Source organism: Diadema antillarum, unplaced genomic scaffold (assembly GCF_040938485.1).
Source record: "Diadema antillarum isolate AM-2024a unplaced genomic scaffold, OU_Dant_1.0 seq00001824_RagTag, whole genome shotgun sequence".
NCBI classification, from domain to species: Eukaryota; Metazoa; Echinodermata; class Echinoidea; order Diadematoida; family Diadematidae; genus Diadema; species Diadema antillarum.
The window spans coordinates 1-19,253 of NW_027272498.1; the positions used below are offsets into that span (position 1 = coordinate 1).

General features: G+C 36.5%; 1 protein-coding gene across 1 annotated transcript; it reads right to left on the reverse strand.

The window, feature by feature from the left end:
* Positions 1 to 3,810: 3,810 nt before the first annotated feature.
* LOC139712595 (hyalin-like) lies at positions 3,811 to 18,547 on the reverse strand (the record flags this gene model as incomplete). The annotated part of the gene is made up of 16 exons (XM_071624404.1): positions 18,541 to 18,547; positions 17,898 to 18,146; positions 17,218 to 17,466; positions 16,322 to 16,570; positions 15,644 to 15,892; positions 14,776 to 15,024; positions 14,098 to 14,346; positions 11,725 to 11,973; positions 11,064 to 11,312; positions 10,402 to 10,650; positions 8,769 to 9,017; positions 7,029 to 7,277; positions 6,370 to 6,618; positions 5,694 to 5,942; positions 4,578 to 4,593; positions 3,811 to 3,880 (listed from the first exon to the last, which is right to left on the reverse strand). Coding segments are annotated over exons 1-16 (3,330 nt in total), but the record flags the coding sequence as incomplete, so codon positions are not given.
* Between the last annotated feature and the right edge of the window lie 706 nt (positions 18,548 to 19,253).

Here is a 19,253-nt window from a genome sequence, read left to right on the forward strand (position 1 = left end):
TCACAAACCTATAGAAATATAGAGATCTTTATTTGACAACTTTAGATTTTAACGATAACTTATACTAGGTAATTATGTTATGTGCTTTGGCATTTAGTTCCTGAGGCTTCCTAACTGTTGTTGTATCACGTTTGAAAAAGAAGTCTATCTTTAAGCAATTCTAGCACTTCTGTTGATAAAGCACTATCATAAGCAACCATTATTATTAAAATTCTATTAAAGAGAGAAATTCTACAAGAGAATGCATACCACTTGTGCAAGTTTTGTTAATATTCTACTATTAATGAAGACTTTTCAAGTTTAATTCTTCATCTGGCAAGCTCAATGATTCAGATTTATTTGGAATGTCTTGGAGCTTATGCTATGTAGAACGGTCTTGAAGGGAATAAATACTTGAATATTACCACATTAAAGTTAACTGATGAATTTTGTATGCAATTTAAAAACATGTATGCATGCAAGTTGATATTCGTGGGAGAAGATATGAATTAGGTTATGTGGAAAGCTAAATGCGGGAGATTTATCACAGCATGGAAAGCAAAATATATGGATAGGTAGGGAACAGAGTTTAAACTTTACATAAAATTTATGTGAAATATCTCTTCAACAGTGAAATTTTCATTCTTTCACGAAATAAATAGCTTTTGTCAAAGATATGTCCTCATTTTTTTCACAATTATACAGATGCCTGAAAATGAATTATACTACTATTCATGTTAACACTTTAAACGTGCAAACAGCCAAATAAAAAAAAATGATAATATCAATGAACTCCAGTTCATGGAAATTATTTTTCAGTATGTATTTGTCCTTGACTATATTTTGCAATCTATTTATATACAGTAGATGGTTAAGGCAACACTTTTTCCTATATATCATTGTTGCTATAATTAACAAATTTGCATTAATTTTCTCTTTATTTACTTGTTTCTTTTTTGTCCTATCTCAGTAACTAATGTAATCGAAGAATTATTTCTTTGAAAGCAACCCACACATATAAAAAAAAAAAAATGGAATGTATTGATGCATTGATTGTTACTATATTCTTCTTAACTTCAGTTATTCATTAGGACAAAACTTTTCAATCAATTCTTAAACCTGCTTTCTGTCTTCTTCTGTAATGCTTCTTTCTTCTCTGTCTGCTTTCCTATTGCAATCTGCAGAAAAAGAATAAATATAATCTAAAGATGCTTGACATAAACCTTATCTCTGGTCACCAGATATCCTCCATGTGTGATCGGGATTCTTCAGGTACGTAGTCTGTCTCAGGTTTTTGAAGGAGAAGCCATGTTGATGATGGACCCTGACAGATGTGGACTTCTTCAGCGCAGATCTCAGGCTGCTCAGTAAACTTCTCTGAGTGAAGCAGTTTCAGTTCTTTTATAACCTACATAATGTATTATTCATATATATATATATATATATATATATATATATACATATATATATACACGGAGAAAACAAAAGCCCAATTATGTTATTGGGATAGTTTACTGTATACAACACAATTCAAAAGAGATGAACATTTAAAAAAATGAGACTGGGGTTAGTCGATTCTGGGAGATTATAGCATTGGCAATCTTTTTCGCAACATTCAACTTTTCAAGGAAGTATTTCGATCTGTATATCAACATGCTGCCTGCATGCTTCCTTTAGGGAAATGTAAATCATTATATATTTGAATGTATGTTCATCGAACTCGACATGTTCTGCTAAAAGAAAAAAAAATCCAAGTTCTAAAACACCAATAGATAGAAGCCATTTTAAATCCTCCGGGGTCTTCCAGCAAAATACTGCTGACTAAGAACTGTAGATCTATTAAGGCCTGTCAGTTCAGGGACTTGTACCTGCAAAAGTTTTGTCAATGGGAACATCGACACTCAGGACTATCAAAGTTGATATATAGGACTAAAAGTAGACCTAAGAGTAAGAGTAATTTTTGAAATTAATCTCATGGCAAAAAATTTTATGGGTTTTCCTTTTCGTAAGGATAAGAAGTAATACAGCCAGGGTAAAACCATGCAACCAGACATTAATTGTACAGTCTACACACACTTTAAATGTTAACAGGACATCCCACCTTCGTGATGATGTTGATGACAATCAAAACCTTTAATTGTTGAATTGAATAAGAGTGGTCCATTAATGAATTAGGTAAGACATCCTTCCTCCATCAGCCTTAGAATATAGTCTAACGGATGTTTTAAACTATGCTATACACACAATAATGTTATTACTCACCAATAAAGAGAGATGAACTCGGGTCATGATGTTCCCAATCGGCCGATGCTTCCTATTCGCGTAGGCATTGCTGTCACGAAATCAAGCCACAACGAAGCTGCAGCAGATGATATAGCTTTAAATAGCTAAGAAGCTAGAGTTACATCTGTAGCTTTACATAGCTCCAGCCACCAATGAAGTTAGATATTCGACGTTCGATATTCACATACAGAAACATCGAACATCAAACTCGATCAATTTTGCGGAAAAATTGTGTTTGTACAGAATCTTTTGAATCCAGAACGTGTAGGGCTAAAAAATGTTGAGTTTGATAATTTCATGCCAAAAGGGGCGAAGGGAATAACTATTTACTTAGGCCTATATACTTCTATTTGTGTCTTAAATAGGAATGATATCATCACAGAATGATTCTATGATAACAATTCAGATACTGCAAATATAACACAAAAATCTGCTATGACCAGGTCCCTTGGATACCTACAGTATCTCCTGTTGCCCGGGATCAAAGCTTAGTGATTAAAAGAAATTATTAATATCCTTTTATATCAATCCCAAACTGGCCAATGTGGGACATTATGCATAAGTATCAATATTTACAAATAATTCACTGAATGGGCCGTTTCTCCTCTACTGGACCAAATATTGGTCACTAATAGATTTAGTAAAAACAATGCCAATTAAACCATCATTACACTGGCCAATGGGGCGTATCAGCAATTTTTTTTTCATATAATACCGCTACCACGTAAAATACAAATATTTCTAAATAGTTTACACAATGGGCTCTTTCAGGAACAAAATCCCCTAGTGTTCGTTACTAAGGAAACATCGGCAATAGAAAATAAAGATACGATATATTCTGTCGGTCATATCAATTCTAAGCTGGCCGATAGTGGGATATGATATTTATTTACATAAAAAGTCACACATTTCCGTTAATTTCTCAAAATATGCCTTTTGAGCCAATGTGAAATTGATATAACTGACAGTTAATTACTCATATCGATTACCAACGTTTGGCCTTGGCCAGTAGCGGATAGGTACCTGAAAGGGCCTTTTGACCAGTTTAAAACTGATATAATTGACAACCCATATCTATAAAAATACCAACCTTTGGTCCGGACAAATAGGGGAGAGTTAAACATTAGGAAATATCTGTACTTCTCGTAATAGAGATAATATCCGTGAATAAATGATGTTAATATTCCCGGTAGCCAGTGTAACGATAATGTAATTGACATCGATTACTAGCGTTTGTTCCCGTCCAAATGGGAATAAATAGGCAAAATTGCCTGCTTTGCTAAATACTTAGAAATATCTGTATGTTTCGGTACAGAGGCATTTGTGGATAAACATTGATATCTGGATGGGCAAGTTTTAGGTCGATACAATATTTTATTGACATAACATAGTCATATATCTATAAGTTACCAAAGTTTAGTCAAAACCACGTGGGGGAAAGGTACTCAGTATAGGGACACTGATATATTCGGAAATACATGTATCTACATTTTCATAATCAATGGGGGTGTGTAACTGTGGATAACTGATAATGTTGATATCCCCTACTGGCCAGTGCATAAAGGCAATGTCACTAGAAATTGAATTATCCATATTTATTGACGACCAACGATTGGCCCTGGTCAATTAGGAATACGGACCACTTCGTGAAGTATCTAAAAAAATCTGGACTTTTATAACACAGACTGTAAGATTGTCATGTAAACAATTGTTATTAGTTATGAGTCAGTTCAAATTTTATTAGTCATGAGCCAGTTTAAAATTGATATAATTAACATTTTAACCTGTATCAATTAATTACCAAATTTTGGTACCGGTCAATAGGAGAAAAGTACCAGAAATTACCCACTTCTGAAATATTTGGAAATGTTAATAGTATGTTTGTGAATAGATGTTGTTGATATCCCTACTAACCAGTGTGAAATTGATATGTTTGACATCTCATTTCCCATAAATCACCAACCCTTGGTCCGGCCTATAGGGATAGGTACCCGAAAGGATCAATTTTGTGAATTATTCAGAAATATCGATATTTTTCTTTATTACGTATATATTAGGTGCATGTGAATATTGATTGATTTCCCAAATGGATCGGTTTGAAACATATATAATAATCATATACAGTGGACTGCCGTTATAACGAAGTCCTCGGGACCGGCGGTTTTCTTTCGTTATATCAAAATTTCGTTATAACCGAATAAATAAACAATAAAAAAAATAGAGCCAATAATTTTTCGACCTGCATTTCTATTTCGTTGTAACCGGAATTTCGTTATAACCGGGAGTGCACTGTATTACCAATTTCTCTTAATTACCAACGTTTAGTCACGTCTGATAGGAGATAGGGACCAAAATGACCCATGTGTGACATACTTGAAATAATGATTATCTCTATTATCATCGATTAGTATGCATGAAAAATTATTGCTCTTCTCCGCTGTTGACATTATGACCATTAAGCTACACATTTTGGGGCCCCATATTGACTACCTCCGTTCCAATTTTCTCCACCCTCTGCACTGGAAATGTAAAAGACTCTGTTTACACAACGTTTCCACAAAATTTAATATCGATCATACCAATATCAAACCAGTGTGACATTTGTCATTTCCCTATATGAACATCGCAAGTTTAATAACTGTCTGACTTCAAAGTGGTGCTCCAACCTAGCTCAGTACGCCCATGTGCACGCAAGGTAAGGTCTACAAAGGTGTAACCCTAATGCATGGCCCCGCGCGCGCTAGGGCAAATTCAATGCATATATAGGCCCTATACACACAAGGTTTGTTTACAAATGAAAGTTCAAGTTAGATTCTGAATCAGACTCATTTGCCCGTCTTAAGAAGGCTGATTTAAATAAAAACCTTGATTTTATTTATTTCATGACCTTAATCTAGCACGAAACAGGCGTACCTTTCATACGCGAGTATCAACACAGCATGGTTATTATATCATTTCATATCTGCTAGCTAAGCATAAACGCAATCAGTTACCTACATTCACGCAGAAGAAATTTGCATAAAAATAACGGGCTAAATTCAAAATAACTTCGTGAATACGGGCCATAGACTCTACCAAATTCTATAATTCTATACTTGGTAAGATTAGGTGCTAAGAGCTGGATGTGCCTCCATTCGCTGTAAGCAGGTCGCATATTTACATCCTCTTTGCATGCACAGCATTTACATTACGCACAACAGGGTCCCTGCTGAAGCTTGAACGCGCAATATCACTTTTCGTTTCTCACTTCTTGCACTTGCGTGCATGCGGACTGCGCGGGGAAAAATGCATATTGTGTGATGCTTTCAGATCAATCACGGTGGTTAAGTAAAAAAAAAAATGCACCGATATAAAATTTCCATGACGTTGACTATCAAATTGAACAGAAAGAGTTTAAAATGATTTGAAAATAAGTATAAGTAATGACATACGTGTCTGTACTGTAACTGTGAAGGTGCAGCTGCCAGTGTTTCCGCTACCATCAGCGTAGACATATGTCACATCAGTTACTCCAACGTTGAAAGTACTTCCAGGGGAATGGGTGGATGACTGAAAAACGACCACACCAGAGACATCAGTAGCAGTTGGCAGATTCCATGTCACTGCAGTGGATGTTACACCCAGCTCAACAGTGCTGACAATATTCGGTGGACAAGTCACCACAGGTCCTGTTGTATCCTCTGAAATGATAAAGGATATGAAATGGTTCAATTATCTCTCCTGTTGTATGCGAGTCAAGTATCATTTACATAGGGGCTATTTCATTTTATTTACAATTGTGGCACTTGCAGCTTATACGACACATCAGGCATGCACAGACGGCACTGAATCATACCTGACTCATTTTAAATGTACATATAGAAGACATTTGACACCTATGCATTCCACTTGTTTCAGTGATATTGATTCATAATGTAAACTTCCCCCATGTGTTTGCATAATCATTCTCAAATAAAGGCACATTTTGAACAGGTCAAAAAAACAACAACAACAACAAAAACAACACTGCACCAATCTAAAATTTCCTTGACGTTCACTATCACATTGAACAGGAAGAACTTAAAAGGATTTGAAAAAGAATATACATTGTAAGTAATGACATCATACGTGTCTGTACTGTAACTGTGAAGGTGCAGCTGTCAGTGTTTCCGAGACCATCAGCATAGACATATGTCACATCAGTTACTCCAATGTTGAAAGTACTTCCAGGGGAATGGGTGGATGACTGAAAAACGGCCACACCAGAGACATCAGTAGCAGTTGGCAGGGTCCATGTCACTGCAGTGGATGTTACACCCAGCTCAACAGTGCTGACAATATTCGGTGGACAAGTCACCACAGGTCCTGTTGTATCCTCTGAAATGATAAAGGATATGAAATGGTTCAATTATCTCTCCTGTTGTATGCGAGTTAAGTATCATTTATATATGGGTTATTTCATTTGATATTTACAATTGTGGCACTTGCAGCTTATACGACACATCACGCATGCACAGACGGCACTGAATCATACCTGACTCATTTTAAATGTACATATAGAAAACATTTAACACCTATGCATTCCATTTGTTTCAGTGATATTGATTCTTAATGTAAACTTCCCCCATGTGTTTGCATAATTATTTTCTCAAATAAAGGCACATTTTGAACAGGTCAAAAAAACAACAACAAAAACTGCACCAATCTAAAATTTCCATGACGTTCACTATCAAATTGAACAGAAAGAGCTTAAAAGGATTTGAAAACAAGTATAAATAATGACATACGTGTCTGTACTGTAACTGTGAAGGTGCAGCTGCCAGTGTTTCCACTACCATCAGCATAGACATATGTCACATCAGTTACTCCCACGTTGAAAGTACTTCCAGGGGAATGGGTGGATGACTGAAAAACAGTCACACCAGAGACATCAGTAGCAGTTGGCAGAGTCCATGTCACTGCAGTGGATGTTACACCCAGCTCAACAGTGCTGACAATATTCGGTGGACAAGTCACCACAGGTCCTGTTGTATCCTCTGAAAGGATACAATATATGAAACTAGTTATCTTTCCTGCTTTATATTTCAATATAATCTAACATTCTTATCTATGCACATGCAAAGTACCATTTACAAAGGGGCCATGTCATCAGCACGTACGACTAAGGCTTGTCTGCAACTATTGATCAGGCATGTACCAATTTCATTCAATTACACCTGACACATTTCACATGTACACAGTAAGATGGCATGAGACACTTTCGTCGCTGGGGCGATAAGACCTTGTATTTAAAAAATGTTAAATGTTCAGGAGAGGAAAAAATAAAGAAAATATGGCAGTCAAAGCACTTTACTAGATGGGATGACCTTTCCTTTGACATGCCTTGATGGCTTCATTTTTGGGGATTACACAGCAAGAGGATTTGGAGAGGACATGATTCTACTGATCTTCTGAATATCAATAAATAATAATTTTTCACCAAAATTTGAGATACGAGGCATGCCACCCCAGTGATATCATGGGAATTCCATTTTGTTTTTGTTGGGGGGGGGGGGGGGGATAGGATAATATAAAATCCCTCTTTATGCTTTCATGATTTCCCAAATGAAAGTGTCAGCTTAACCCATATCTGCTGGTTGTGTAATGCGGTTTAAAGACTGTCAATAGCCTGCTGCTGGAGGCTATTTCACGTATGTTCACTAAACTGTGCCATGTCAAATTCAAGGTGACGTTACCAACACTTTCAAAGAGAAAATTATGGAAAACTATATATCAATTGAAAGAGAGAGAAATAGTCGTTCAGATAAGATGTAAATCAGTGTCACAGATGTATGTCATGACTTATGTGATATCATATGATTTTAGTATTTTCACATGATTTACAGATTTACTTCCAAGGTGTAGCATAATTATGTTTCACTGTGAAAAAAAGAGACTTTGACATGAGAATGTACATTAATAACTGCATGTTATTCAGTTGATAATTGTGTGCGTTATATCAGATTGTTTTCAGATAATGATAACTATACAGATCACTGTTGATAGTCATTTTTTATACCTCCCTTCCTGATACCTGATACATTTTGCACATACATGTACAAATCAAAGACGACATGTGACAATAAGGCACATTCCATTTGTATATTTGAATTCCAAATTTCCCTCTATATCCTTGCATGTTTTCTCAAATATAAAGAAATGTCAGGTGGTGTACTGTAGTAAGAAAGAGCTAAACTCACTGGTTCTCGTTTCAGTTAAGATACATGACTAGTTGGGAAAACTTACATCCGTACTCGGTGGAGATTTCTAATTTCCAGGATTAAATCATAAAACACAAGTTATAATTCTGTCCACCAACTCAACAGCTATATACAATATACATAATATTTTTTCATTTTAACGAAACACATTTTGAACCGGAAAAAATGGCACCATTTCAAAATTTCTATGATCAATATTTAAGTAAATGGAAATAACTTATAATAATCAAAGATGAGTATACAAAATATAAAGTAATGAAATCATACGTGTCTGTACTGTAACTGTGAAGGTGCAGCTGCCAGTGTTTCCACTACCATCAGCATAGACATATGTCACATCAGTTACTCCAACATTGAAAGTACTTCCAGGGGAATGGGTGGATGATTGAAAAACGGCCACACCAGAGACATCAGTAGCAGTTGGCAGGGCCCATGTCACTGCAGTGGATGTTACACCCAGCTCAACAGTGCTGACAATATTCGGTGGACAAGTCACCACAGGTCCTGTTGTATCCTCTGAAAGGATACAATATATATCAAACCAGTTATCTTTTCTGCTTTAGTATATTACAATAGAATCTAACATTCTTATATATATGCACATGCAACTTACCATTTACATAGGGGCCATATATTCAGCACTTACGACTAAGGCATTACCTGTAACTATTGATCGGGCATTTACCAATTTCATTCAATCAAGCCTGACACATTTCACATGTACACAGCAAAGTTGACATGTGACACTTTCGTTGCTGGGGCGATAAGACCTCGTTTCTAAAAAAATGTCAAATGTTCAGGAGAGCAAAAAAATCATGGTTGATAGTCCTTTTTTATGCCTCCCTTCCAGCTATACAGCGTGTCCCACAAAAAATGGTAATGGCACTCTAAAAGAATACGATTTCAAAATTACCAAATCATATTGTACATAATTTTATAATCGTAAACTAGCATTCATTTTATACTACTGGTTTAAATTTTATGCAATATATGGTTCACTGAACACAGAGATATGAGCCTTTTTTCAGCACTCATCAGAAAACCTCTGAATCCAAGTTTCGTTATTACATTGAATAAAGTACGTAGTCCAATTATGTGTGGAACGTTGTTTCTCCTGCAACTTTGTTGGGTTCTTGAATGAGGCTTTACCTCACGTGGACCATGTCAATGTTTTCTTGTGTTCGAACTGTTACTCTTCTCCCTGATCCTGCCCTTGTTCAAGTTTCTGCTTATACCCATTTCCCTGTATTTAAGCACATTTCTGAGTATTGTCGCCTTGCATGGTGCTCATTGACTGAATTCTGCCTCGAATTCATCTTAATTGTACCCTGTTCAAATTTTGATCAGATTTCGTCTTGTTTCGCTGGACGCATCAGGGAGGGATGAATGAATAGGTCATCCCCAAGTCCTGAACAAAAGAAAATCCTTGCAGATTTACACCCGTGGCTGAACGTGAATAGATATTATTTGCCTCACTTGAATAGATAACAAATTTTGTTAGCTGAACATGACTACACATACTACTTAATACAAAACTTTATAGATGGAGCAGTTTCCTGATGTGTAATGAAAAAATACTCATATCTTTGTGATTATTAGACCATATCTCATAGAATTTCATCCGTTTGCAAAAAATGAACTGTAGTTTACAGTTATGAAGATATAAACAATATCATGTTGAAATATTAATATTATACTAATCTAGAATGACATTAGCATTTTTTGTGGGACACGCTGTATGTAATATATATAATATTTTTTCATTTTACGAAAACACATTTTCAACTGGAAAAAATAGCACCTTTCAAAAATTTCTCCATCAACCTTTAAGTAAATGGAAAAACAAGCTTATGATAATCAAAGATGAGTAAAACAAAATATGTAAGTAATGAGATCATACGTGTCTGTACTGTAACTGTGAAGGTGCAGCTGCCAGTGTTTCCACTACCATCAGCATAGACATATGTCACATCAGTTACTCCAACGTTGAAAGTAATTCCAGGGGAATGGGTGGATGATTGAAAAACAGTCACACCAGAGACATCAGTAGCAGTTGGCAGGGTCCATGTCACTGCAGTGGATGTTACACCCAGCTCAACAGTGCTGACAATATTCGGTGGACAAGTCACCACAGGTCCTGTTGTATCCTCTGAAAGGATAAAATATATGAAACCAGTTATCTTTCCTGCTTTATATTACAATATAATCTAACATTCATATATATGCATATGGTACCATTTGTACATAGGGGACATGTCATCAGTACTTACAACTAAGGCTTGTCTACAACTGTTGATCAGGCATGTACCAATTTCATATTCAATCACACCTGACACATTTCACCATGTACACAGCAAAGATGATAAATGACCACTTTCCTCGCTGGGGCGATAAGACCTCGTATCTACAAAATATCAAATGTTCAGGAGAGCAAAACAATAAAAAAGAATATGGCAGTCAAAGCACTTTATCAGAATTTCTATGATCAATGTTTAAGTAAATGGAAATAGCCGAGATTAATCAAAGATGAGTATACAAAATATGTAAGTAATGAGATCATACGTGTCTGTACTGTAACTGTGAAGGTGCAGCTGCCAGTGTTTCCGCTACTATCAGCATAGACATATGTCACATCAGTTACTCCAACGTTAAAAGTACTTCCAGGGGTATGGGTGGATGATTGAATAACTGCCACACCAGAGACATCAGTAGCAGTTGGCAGATTCCATGTCACTGCAGTGGATGCTACACCCAGCTCAACAGTGCTGACAATATTCGGTGGACAAGTCACCACAGGTCCTATTGTATCCTCTGAAAGGAGACAATATATGAAACCAGTTATCTTTCCTGCTCTATATTACAATATAATCTAACATTCATATACACGCATATGGAAAGTACCATTTAGATAGGGGCCATATATTCAGCACTTACGACTAAGGCTTATATGCAACTATTGATCAGGCATGTACCAATTTCATTCAATCACACCTGACACATTTCACATGTACACAGCAAAGATGATACATGACCACTTTCGTCACTGGGGCGATAAGACATCGTATCTACAAAATATCAAAGGTTCAGCAGAGGAAAACAATAAAAAAGAATATGGCAGTCAAAGCACTTTATCAGAATTTCTATGATCAATGTTTAAGTAAATGGAAGTAGCCGAGATTAATCAAAGATGAGTATACAAAATATGTAAGTAATGAAATCATACGTGTTTGGACTGTAACTGTGAAGGTGCAGCTGCCAGTGTTTCCGCTACTATCAGCATAGACATATGTCACATCAGTTACTCCAACGTTGAAAGTACTTCCAGGGGTATGGGTGGATGATTGAATAACTGCCACACCAGAGACATCAGTAGCAGTTGGCAGATTCCATGTCACTGCAGTGGATGCTACACCCAGTTCAACGGTGCTGACTATATTCGGTGGGCAAGTCACCACAGGTCCTGTTGTATCCTCTGAAAGGAGACAATATATGAAACTAGTTATCTTTCCTGCTTTATATTACAATAGAGGCTAACATTCATTTATGCACATGCAACTTGCCATTTACTTAGGGGCCATATCATCAGCACTTGCAACTAAGGCTTATCTGCAACTATTGATCAGGTATGTATCAATTTCATTCAATCACATCTGACACATTTCACATGTACACAGCAAAGTTGACATGTGACACTTTCGTCGCTGGGGCGATAAGACCTCGTTTCTAAAAAAATGTCAAATGTTCAGTAGAGCAAAAAAATCATGGTTGATAGTCCTTTTTTATACCTCCCTTCCAGCTATACGGCGTGTCCCACAAAAAATGGTAATAGCACTCTAAATGAATATGATTTCAAAGTTACCAAATCATATTGTACATAATTTCATAATCGTAAACTAGCATTCATTTCATACTACTGGTTTATACTACTGGTTTAACACAGAGATATGAGCCTTTTTTTCAGCACTCATCAGAAAACCTCTGAATCCAAGTTTCGTTATTACATTGAATAAAGTACGTATTCTAATTATGTGCGGAACATTGTTTCTCCTGCAACTTTGTTGGGTTCTTGAATGAGGCTTTGCCTCACGTGGACCATGTCAATGTTTTCTTGTGTTCGAACTGTTACTCTTCTCCCTGATCCTGCCCTTGTTCAAGTTTCTGCTTATACCTGTTTCCCTGTATTTGAGCACATTTCTGAGTATTGTCGCCTTGCATGGTGCTCATTGACTGAATTCTGCCTCAAATTCATCTTAATTGTACCCTGTTCAAATTTTGATCAGATTTCATCATGTTTCGCTGAACGCATCAGGGAGGGATGAATGAATAGGTCATCCCCAAGTCCTGAACAAAAGAAAATCCTTGCAGATTTACACCCATGGCTGAATGTGAATAGATATTATTTGCCTCACTTGAATAGATAACAAATTTTGTTAGCTGAACCTGACTACACATACTACTTAATACAAAACTTAGATGGAGCAGTTTCGTGATGTGTAATGCAAAAATACTCATATCTTTGTGATTATTAGACCATATCTCATAAAATTTCATCCGTTTGTAAAAAATGAATTGCAGTTTATGGTTATGAAGATATAAACAATATCATGTTGCAATTTTAATATTATACTCATCCAGAGTGCCATTAGCATTTTTTTGTGGGACACGCTGTATGTAATATACATAATATTTTTTTCATTGTAACCCTAACTTACCTGGGGAGGGGGGGGGGCATAATGGCCCCCCCTCAACGAATTCCGCGACCATTCCGCTGCGCAAAATTTTTTGACAGCGCCGTTCGTTGACTTTTTACTTTCAAATCTCTCACAACTTTTGAGACCAAATTGGTCGCGCCCGGGCATACCGTTCCAAAGCCACGCCCCTTCAAAAAATTTTCGTCTACCCCAAAATTGCTCAAAAACGTGATTTTGTGTACAAAGTCAATACAAATTGTGTTTTTTCAATTAATTCATATAAAGATTCATGTTTTTAATTTTGATGGCCAAAATAAATTTATTTTAGTATAATTATGCTTCAAAAGATGTGTATGACAAATTCTGCTGAAAAAACAACGAAAACAAAAGTTTGAAAAACAAAGAAATACATAAAAAATGATAAAACAATAAAGAACATAAGAAATTAATCTTGATACTGAATTTTTTTTACGCATAAATGTTTGGAAGAGTCACTAGGAATATTTACATTAAAAATCAGCATTCCATAAGCTTTTATAAGCCAATTACAGACGAAAATGATGTTTTTTGCATATATTTGCCTAATTAATTAATTTAAAATAGAAAATGCAAATTTTTTGAAAATCTAACTAAACACTCTTGTAGATTACATCTGGCTTTATGTTCATGCAAAATTCGGCGATCGCGTGATGAACAGCTGAGATCTGAAGGGGGGCCATAATGGCCCCCCCCAGGAATTCAAGCTTGCTAAATAGCCCAGGTAAGTTAGGGTTAAGGAAACACATTTTGAACTGGAAAAAATGGCACCATTCAAAAATTTCTCAATCAATCTTTAAGTAAATGGAAATACAAGCTTAAAATAATCAAAGATGAGTAAACAAAATATGTAAGTAATGAAATCATACGTGTCTGTACTGTAACTGTGAAGGTGCAGCTGCCAGTGTTTCCACTACCATCAGCATAGACATATGTCACATCAGTTACTCCCACGTTGAAAGTACTTCCAGGGGAATGGGTGGATGACTGAAAAACTGCCACACCAGAGACATCAGTAGCAGTTGGCAGATTCCATGTCACTGCAGTGGATGCTACACCCAGCTCAACAGTGCTGACAATATTCGGTGGACAAGTCACCACAGGTCCTGTTGTATCCTCTGAAATGATAAAGGATATGAAATGGTTCAATTATCTCTCCTGTTGTATGCGAGTTAAGTATCATTTATATAGGGGTTATTTCATTTGATATTTACAATTGTGGCACTTGCAGCTTATACGACACATCAGGCATGCACAGACGGTACTGAATCATACCTGACTCATTTTAAATGTACATATAGAAGACATTTGACACCTATGCATTCCACTTGTTTCAGTGATATTGATTCATAATGTAAACTTCCCCCATGTGTTTGCATAATCATTCTCAAATAAAGGCACATTTTGAACAGGTCAAAAAAACAACAACAACAACAAAAACAACACTGCACCAATCTAAAATTTCCTTGACGTTCACTATCACATTGAACAGGAAGAACTTAAAAGGATTTGAAAAAGAATATACATTGTAAGTAATGAGATCATACGTGTCTGGACTGTAACTGTGAAGGTGCAGCTGCCAGTGTTTCCACTACCATCAGCATAGACATATGTCACATCAGTTACTCCCACGTTGAAAGTACTTCCAGGGGAATGGGTGGATGACTGAAAAACGGCCACACCAGAGACATCAGTAGCAGTTGGCAGGGTCCATGTCACTGCAGTGGATGTTACACCCAGCTCAACAGTGCTGACAATATTCGGTGGACAAGTCACCACAGGTCCTGTTGTATCCTCTGAAATGATAAAGGATATGAAATGGTTCAATTATCTCTCCTGTTGTATGCGAGTCAAGTATCATTTATATAGGGGTTATTTCATTTGATATTTACAATTGTGGCACTTGCAGCTTATACGACACATCACGCATGCACAGACGGCACTGAATCATACCTGACTCATTTTAAATGTACATATAGAAAACATTTAACACCTATGCATTCCATTTGTTTCAGTGATATTGATTCATAATGTAAACTTCCCCCATGTGTTTGCATGATTATTTTCTCAAATAAAGGCACATTTTGAACAGGTCAAAAAAACAACAACAAAAACTGCACCAATCTAAAATTTCCATGACGTTCACTATCAAATTGAACAGAAAGAGCTTAAAAGGATTTGAAAATAAGTATAAGAAATGACATACGTGTCTGTACTGTAACTGTGAAGGTGCAGCTGCCAGAGTTTCCGCTACTATCAGCATAGACATATGTCACATCAGTTACTCCAACGTTGAAAATACAATAAAATCTAACATTCCAATATATGCACATGCAAAGTACCATCATTGGCCACATGTCTATAATGGCCACTCTTTTCGTCTCCCTTGGTTGGCCACTATAAGTAATGACATACGTGTCTGTACTGTAACTGTGAAGGCGCAGCTGCCAGTGTTTCCGAGACCATCAGCATAGACATATGTCACATCAGTTACTCCAATGTTGAAAGTACTTCCAGGGGAATGGGTGGATGACTGAAAAACGGCCACACCAGAGACATCAGTAGCAGTTGGCAGAGACCATGTCACTGCAGTGGATGCTACACCCAGCTCAACAGTGCTGACTATATTCCATGGACAAGTCACCACAGGTCCTGTTGTATCCTCTGAAATGATAAAGGATATGAAATGGTTCAATTATCTCTCCTGTTGTATGCGAGTTAAGTATCATTTATATAGGGGTTATTTCATTTGATATTTACAATTGTGGCACTTGCAGCTTATACGACACATCAGGCATGCACAGACGGCACTGAATCATACCTGACTCATTTTAAATGTACATATAGAAGACATTTGACACCTATGCATTCCACTTGTTTCAGTGATATTGATTCATAATGTAAACTTCCCCCATGTGTTTGCATAATCATTCTCAAATAAAGGCACATTTTGAACAGGTCAAAAAAACAACAACAACAACAAAAACAACACTGCACCAATCTAAAATTTCCTTGACGTTCACTATCACATTGAACAGGAAGAACTTAAAAGGATTTGAAAAAGAATATACATTGTAAGTAATGACATCATACGTGTCTGTACTGTAACTGTGAAGGTGCAGCTGCCAGTGTTTCCGAGACCATCAGCATAGACATATGTCACATCAGTTACTCCAATGTTGAAAGTACTTCCAGTGGAATGGGTGGATGATTGAAAAACGACCACACCAGAGACATCAGTAGCAGTTGGCAGGGCCCATGTCACTGCAGTGGATGTTACACCCAGCTCAACAGTGCTGACAATATTCGGTGGACAAGTCACCACTGGTCCTGTTGTATCCTCTGAAATGATAAAGGATATGAAATGGTTCAATTATCTCTCCTGTTGTATGCGAGTCAAGTATCATTTATATAGGGGTTATTTCATTTGATATTTACAATTGTGGCACTTGCAGCTTATACGACACATCACGCATGCACAGACGGTACTGAATCATACCTGACTCATTTTAAATGTACATATAGAAAACATTTAACACCTATGCATTCCATTTGTTTCAGTGATATTGATTCATAATGTAAACTTCCCCCATGTGTTTGCATAATTATTTTCTCAAATAAAGGCACATTTTGAACAGGTCAAAAAAAACAACAACAACAAAAACTGCACCAATCTAAAATTTCCATGACGTTCACTATCAAATTGAACAGAAAGAGCTTAAAAGGATTTGAAAACAAGTATAAATAATGACATACGTGTCTGTACTGTAACTGTGAAGGTGCAGCTGCCAGTGTTTCCGCTACTATCAGCATAGACATAATATGTCACATCAGTTACTCCAACGTTGAAAATACAATAAAATCTAACATTCCAATATATGCACATGCAAAGTACCATCATTGGCCACATGTCTATAATGGCCACTCTTTTCGTCTCCCTTGGTTGGCCACTATAGACAGGTTTGACTGTATAAGTCATGATAACATACGTGTCTGTACTGTAACTATGAAGGTGCAGCTGCCAGTGTTTCCGCTACCATCAGCATAGACATATGTCACATCAGTTACTCCCACGTTGAAAGTACTTCCAGTGGAATGGGTGGATGACTGAAAAACGGCCACACCAGAGACATCAGTAGCAGTTGGCAGAGTCCATGTCACTGCAGTGGATGTTACACCCAGCTCAACAGTGCTGACAATATTCGGTGGACAAGTCACCACAGGTCCTGTTGTATCCTCTGAAATGATAAAGGATATGAAATGGTTCAATTATCTCTCCTGTTGTATGCGAGTCAAGTATCATTTATATAGGGGTTATTTTATTTTATTTACAATTGTGGCACTTGCAGCTTATACGACATATCAGGCATGTACAGACGGCACTGAATCATACCTGACTCATTTTAAATGTATATATAGAAGACATTTGACACCTATGCATTCCACTTGTTTCAGTGATATTGATTCATAATGTAAACTTCCCCCATGTGTTTGCATAATCATTCTCAAATAAAGGCACATTTTGAACAGGTCAAAAAAAAACAACAACAACAACAACAAAAAAACACTGCACCAATCTCAAATTTCCTTGACGTTCACTATCACATTGAACAGGAAGAACTTAAAAGGATTTGAAAAAGAATATACATTGTAAGTAATGACATCATACGTGTCTGTACTGTAACTGTGAAGGTGCAGCTGCCAGTGTTTCCGCTACTATCAGCATAGACATATGTCACATCAGTTACTCCAATGTTGAAAGTACTTCCAGGGGAATGGGTGGATGACTGAAAAACGGCCACACCAGAGACATCAGTAGCAGTTGGCAGGGTCCATGTCACTGCAGTGGATGTTACACCCAGCTCAACAGTGCTGACAATATTCGGTGGACAAGTCACCACTGGTCCTGTTGTACCCTCTGAAAAAATAAAGAATATGAACTGTGTTATCATTCATGTTGTATATGATTGAAACATGAAATATATTGAAATTGCCATTTATATAGGGGCCACTTCATTAACAGTGACAATAGAACTTCTGACTTGTCTACATCAGGTATATACAAATTTCATGAAATCATACCTGATACATTTCATCTGTACATTATCAAAGTTAAGACATGTGACTGTAATGCACATTCCATTTGTTCCACTGATCTTGGTACAACATTTAAACCCCGGTTCTTACATCCTGGTATGTTTTCTCAAATACAAAAAAAAAGGTGTCAGTTTGTGTGGTAAAATACAACTCAACACACTGGGTCTCTATTCAGTCGATACACGATGTAGATTACAGGTAAGAAAATTACTTACTGGACATTTCTAGTTTTCAGTATTGAAACATAAAAAGACTAGATACAATCCTAACTACCAGCTTGACAGTATATAATATGTATATATATATATATATATGATATATATATTATATATATATAATATTATACTGAAAGAAATTAGACTGAGGCGGACGTTGCTCTCGATCTTGAGTGTCCCTTTTATTCAGTCAAGCTTTCGGCCAGTCATCAGGCCTTCCTCAGGATCTACCAACAGAATAGTTATTATCTGAATAACCTGATGTGTATAGTGCAATTTCATAAATTACCAATCTTCTGAATGTTTTCCTTTATACACAAATCAGTCATTCAATTCAATACAAATATCCTATCTAGCCTCATCTCATCATCAAAATAACATATCACATATCCAGAATATATATATGAACAATGAAAAAAGAATATATTCTGTTGGTAGATCCTGAGGAAGGTCTGATGACTGGCCGAAAGCTTGCTTGAATAAAAGGGAGACTCAAGATCGAGAGCAACGTCCGCCTCAGTCTAATTTCTGTCAGCATATATGCTATATTACCCAGAATGAGGCACCGCACACGTTTGGGAAGGGAACTATCTCTCGCACTTATAATATATATATATATATATATATATATATATATATATATATATATACATATATATATATATATATATATATATATATACTCCTAGATGGGTCATTTAGAAGACATTTCC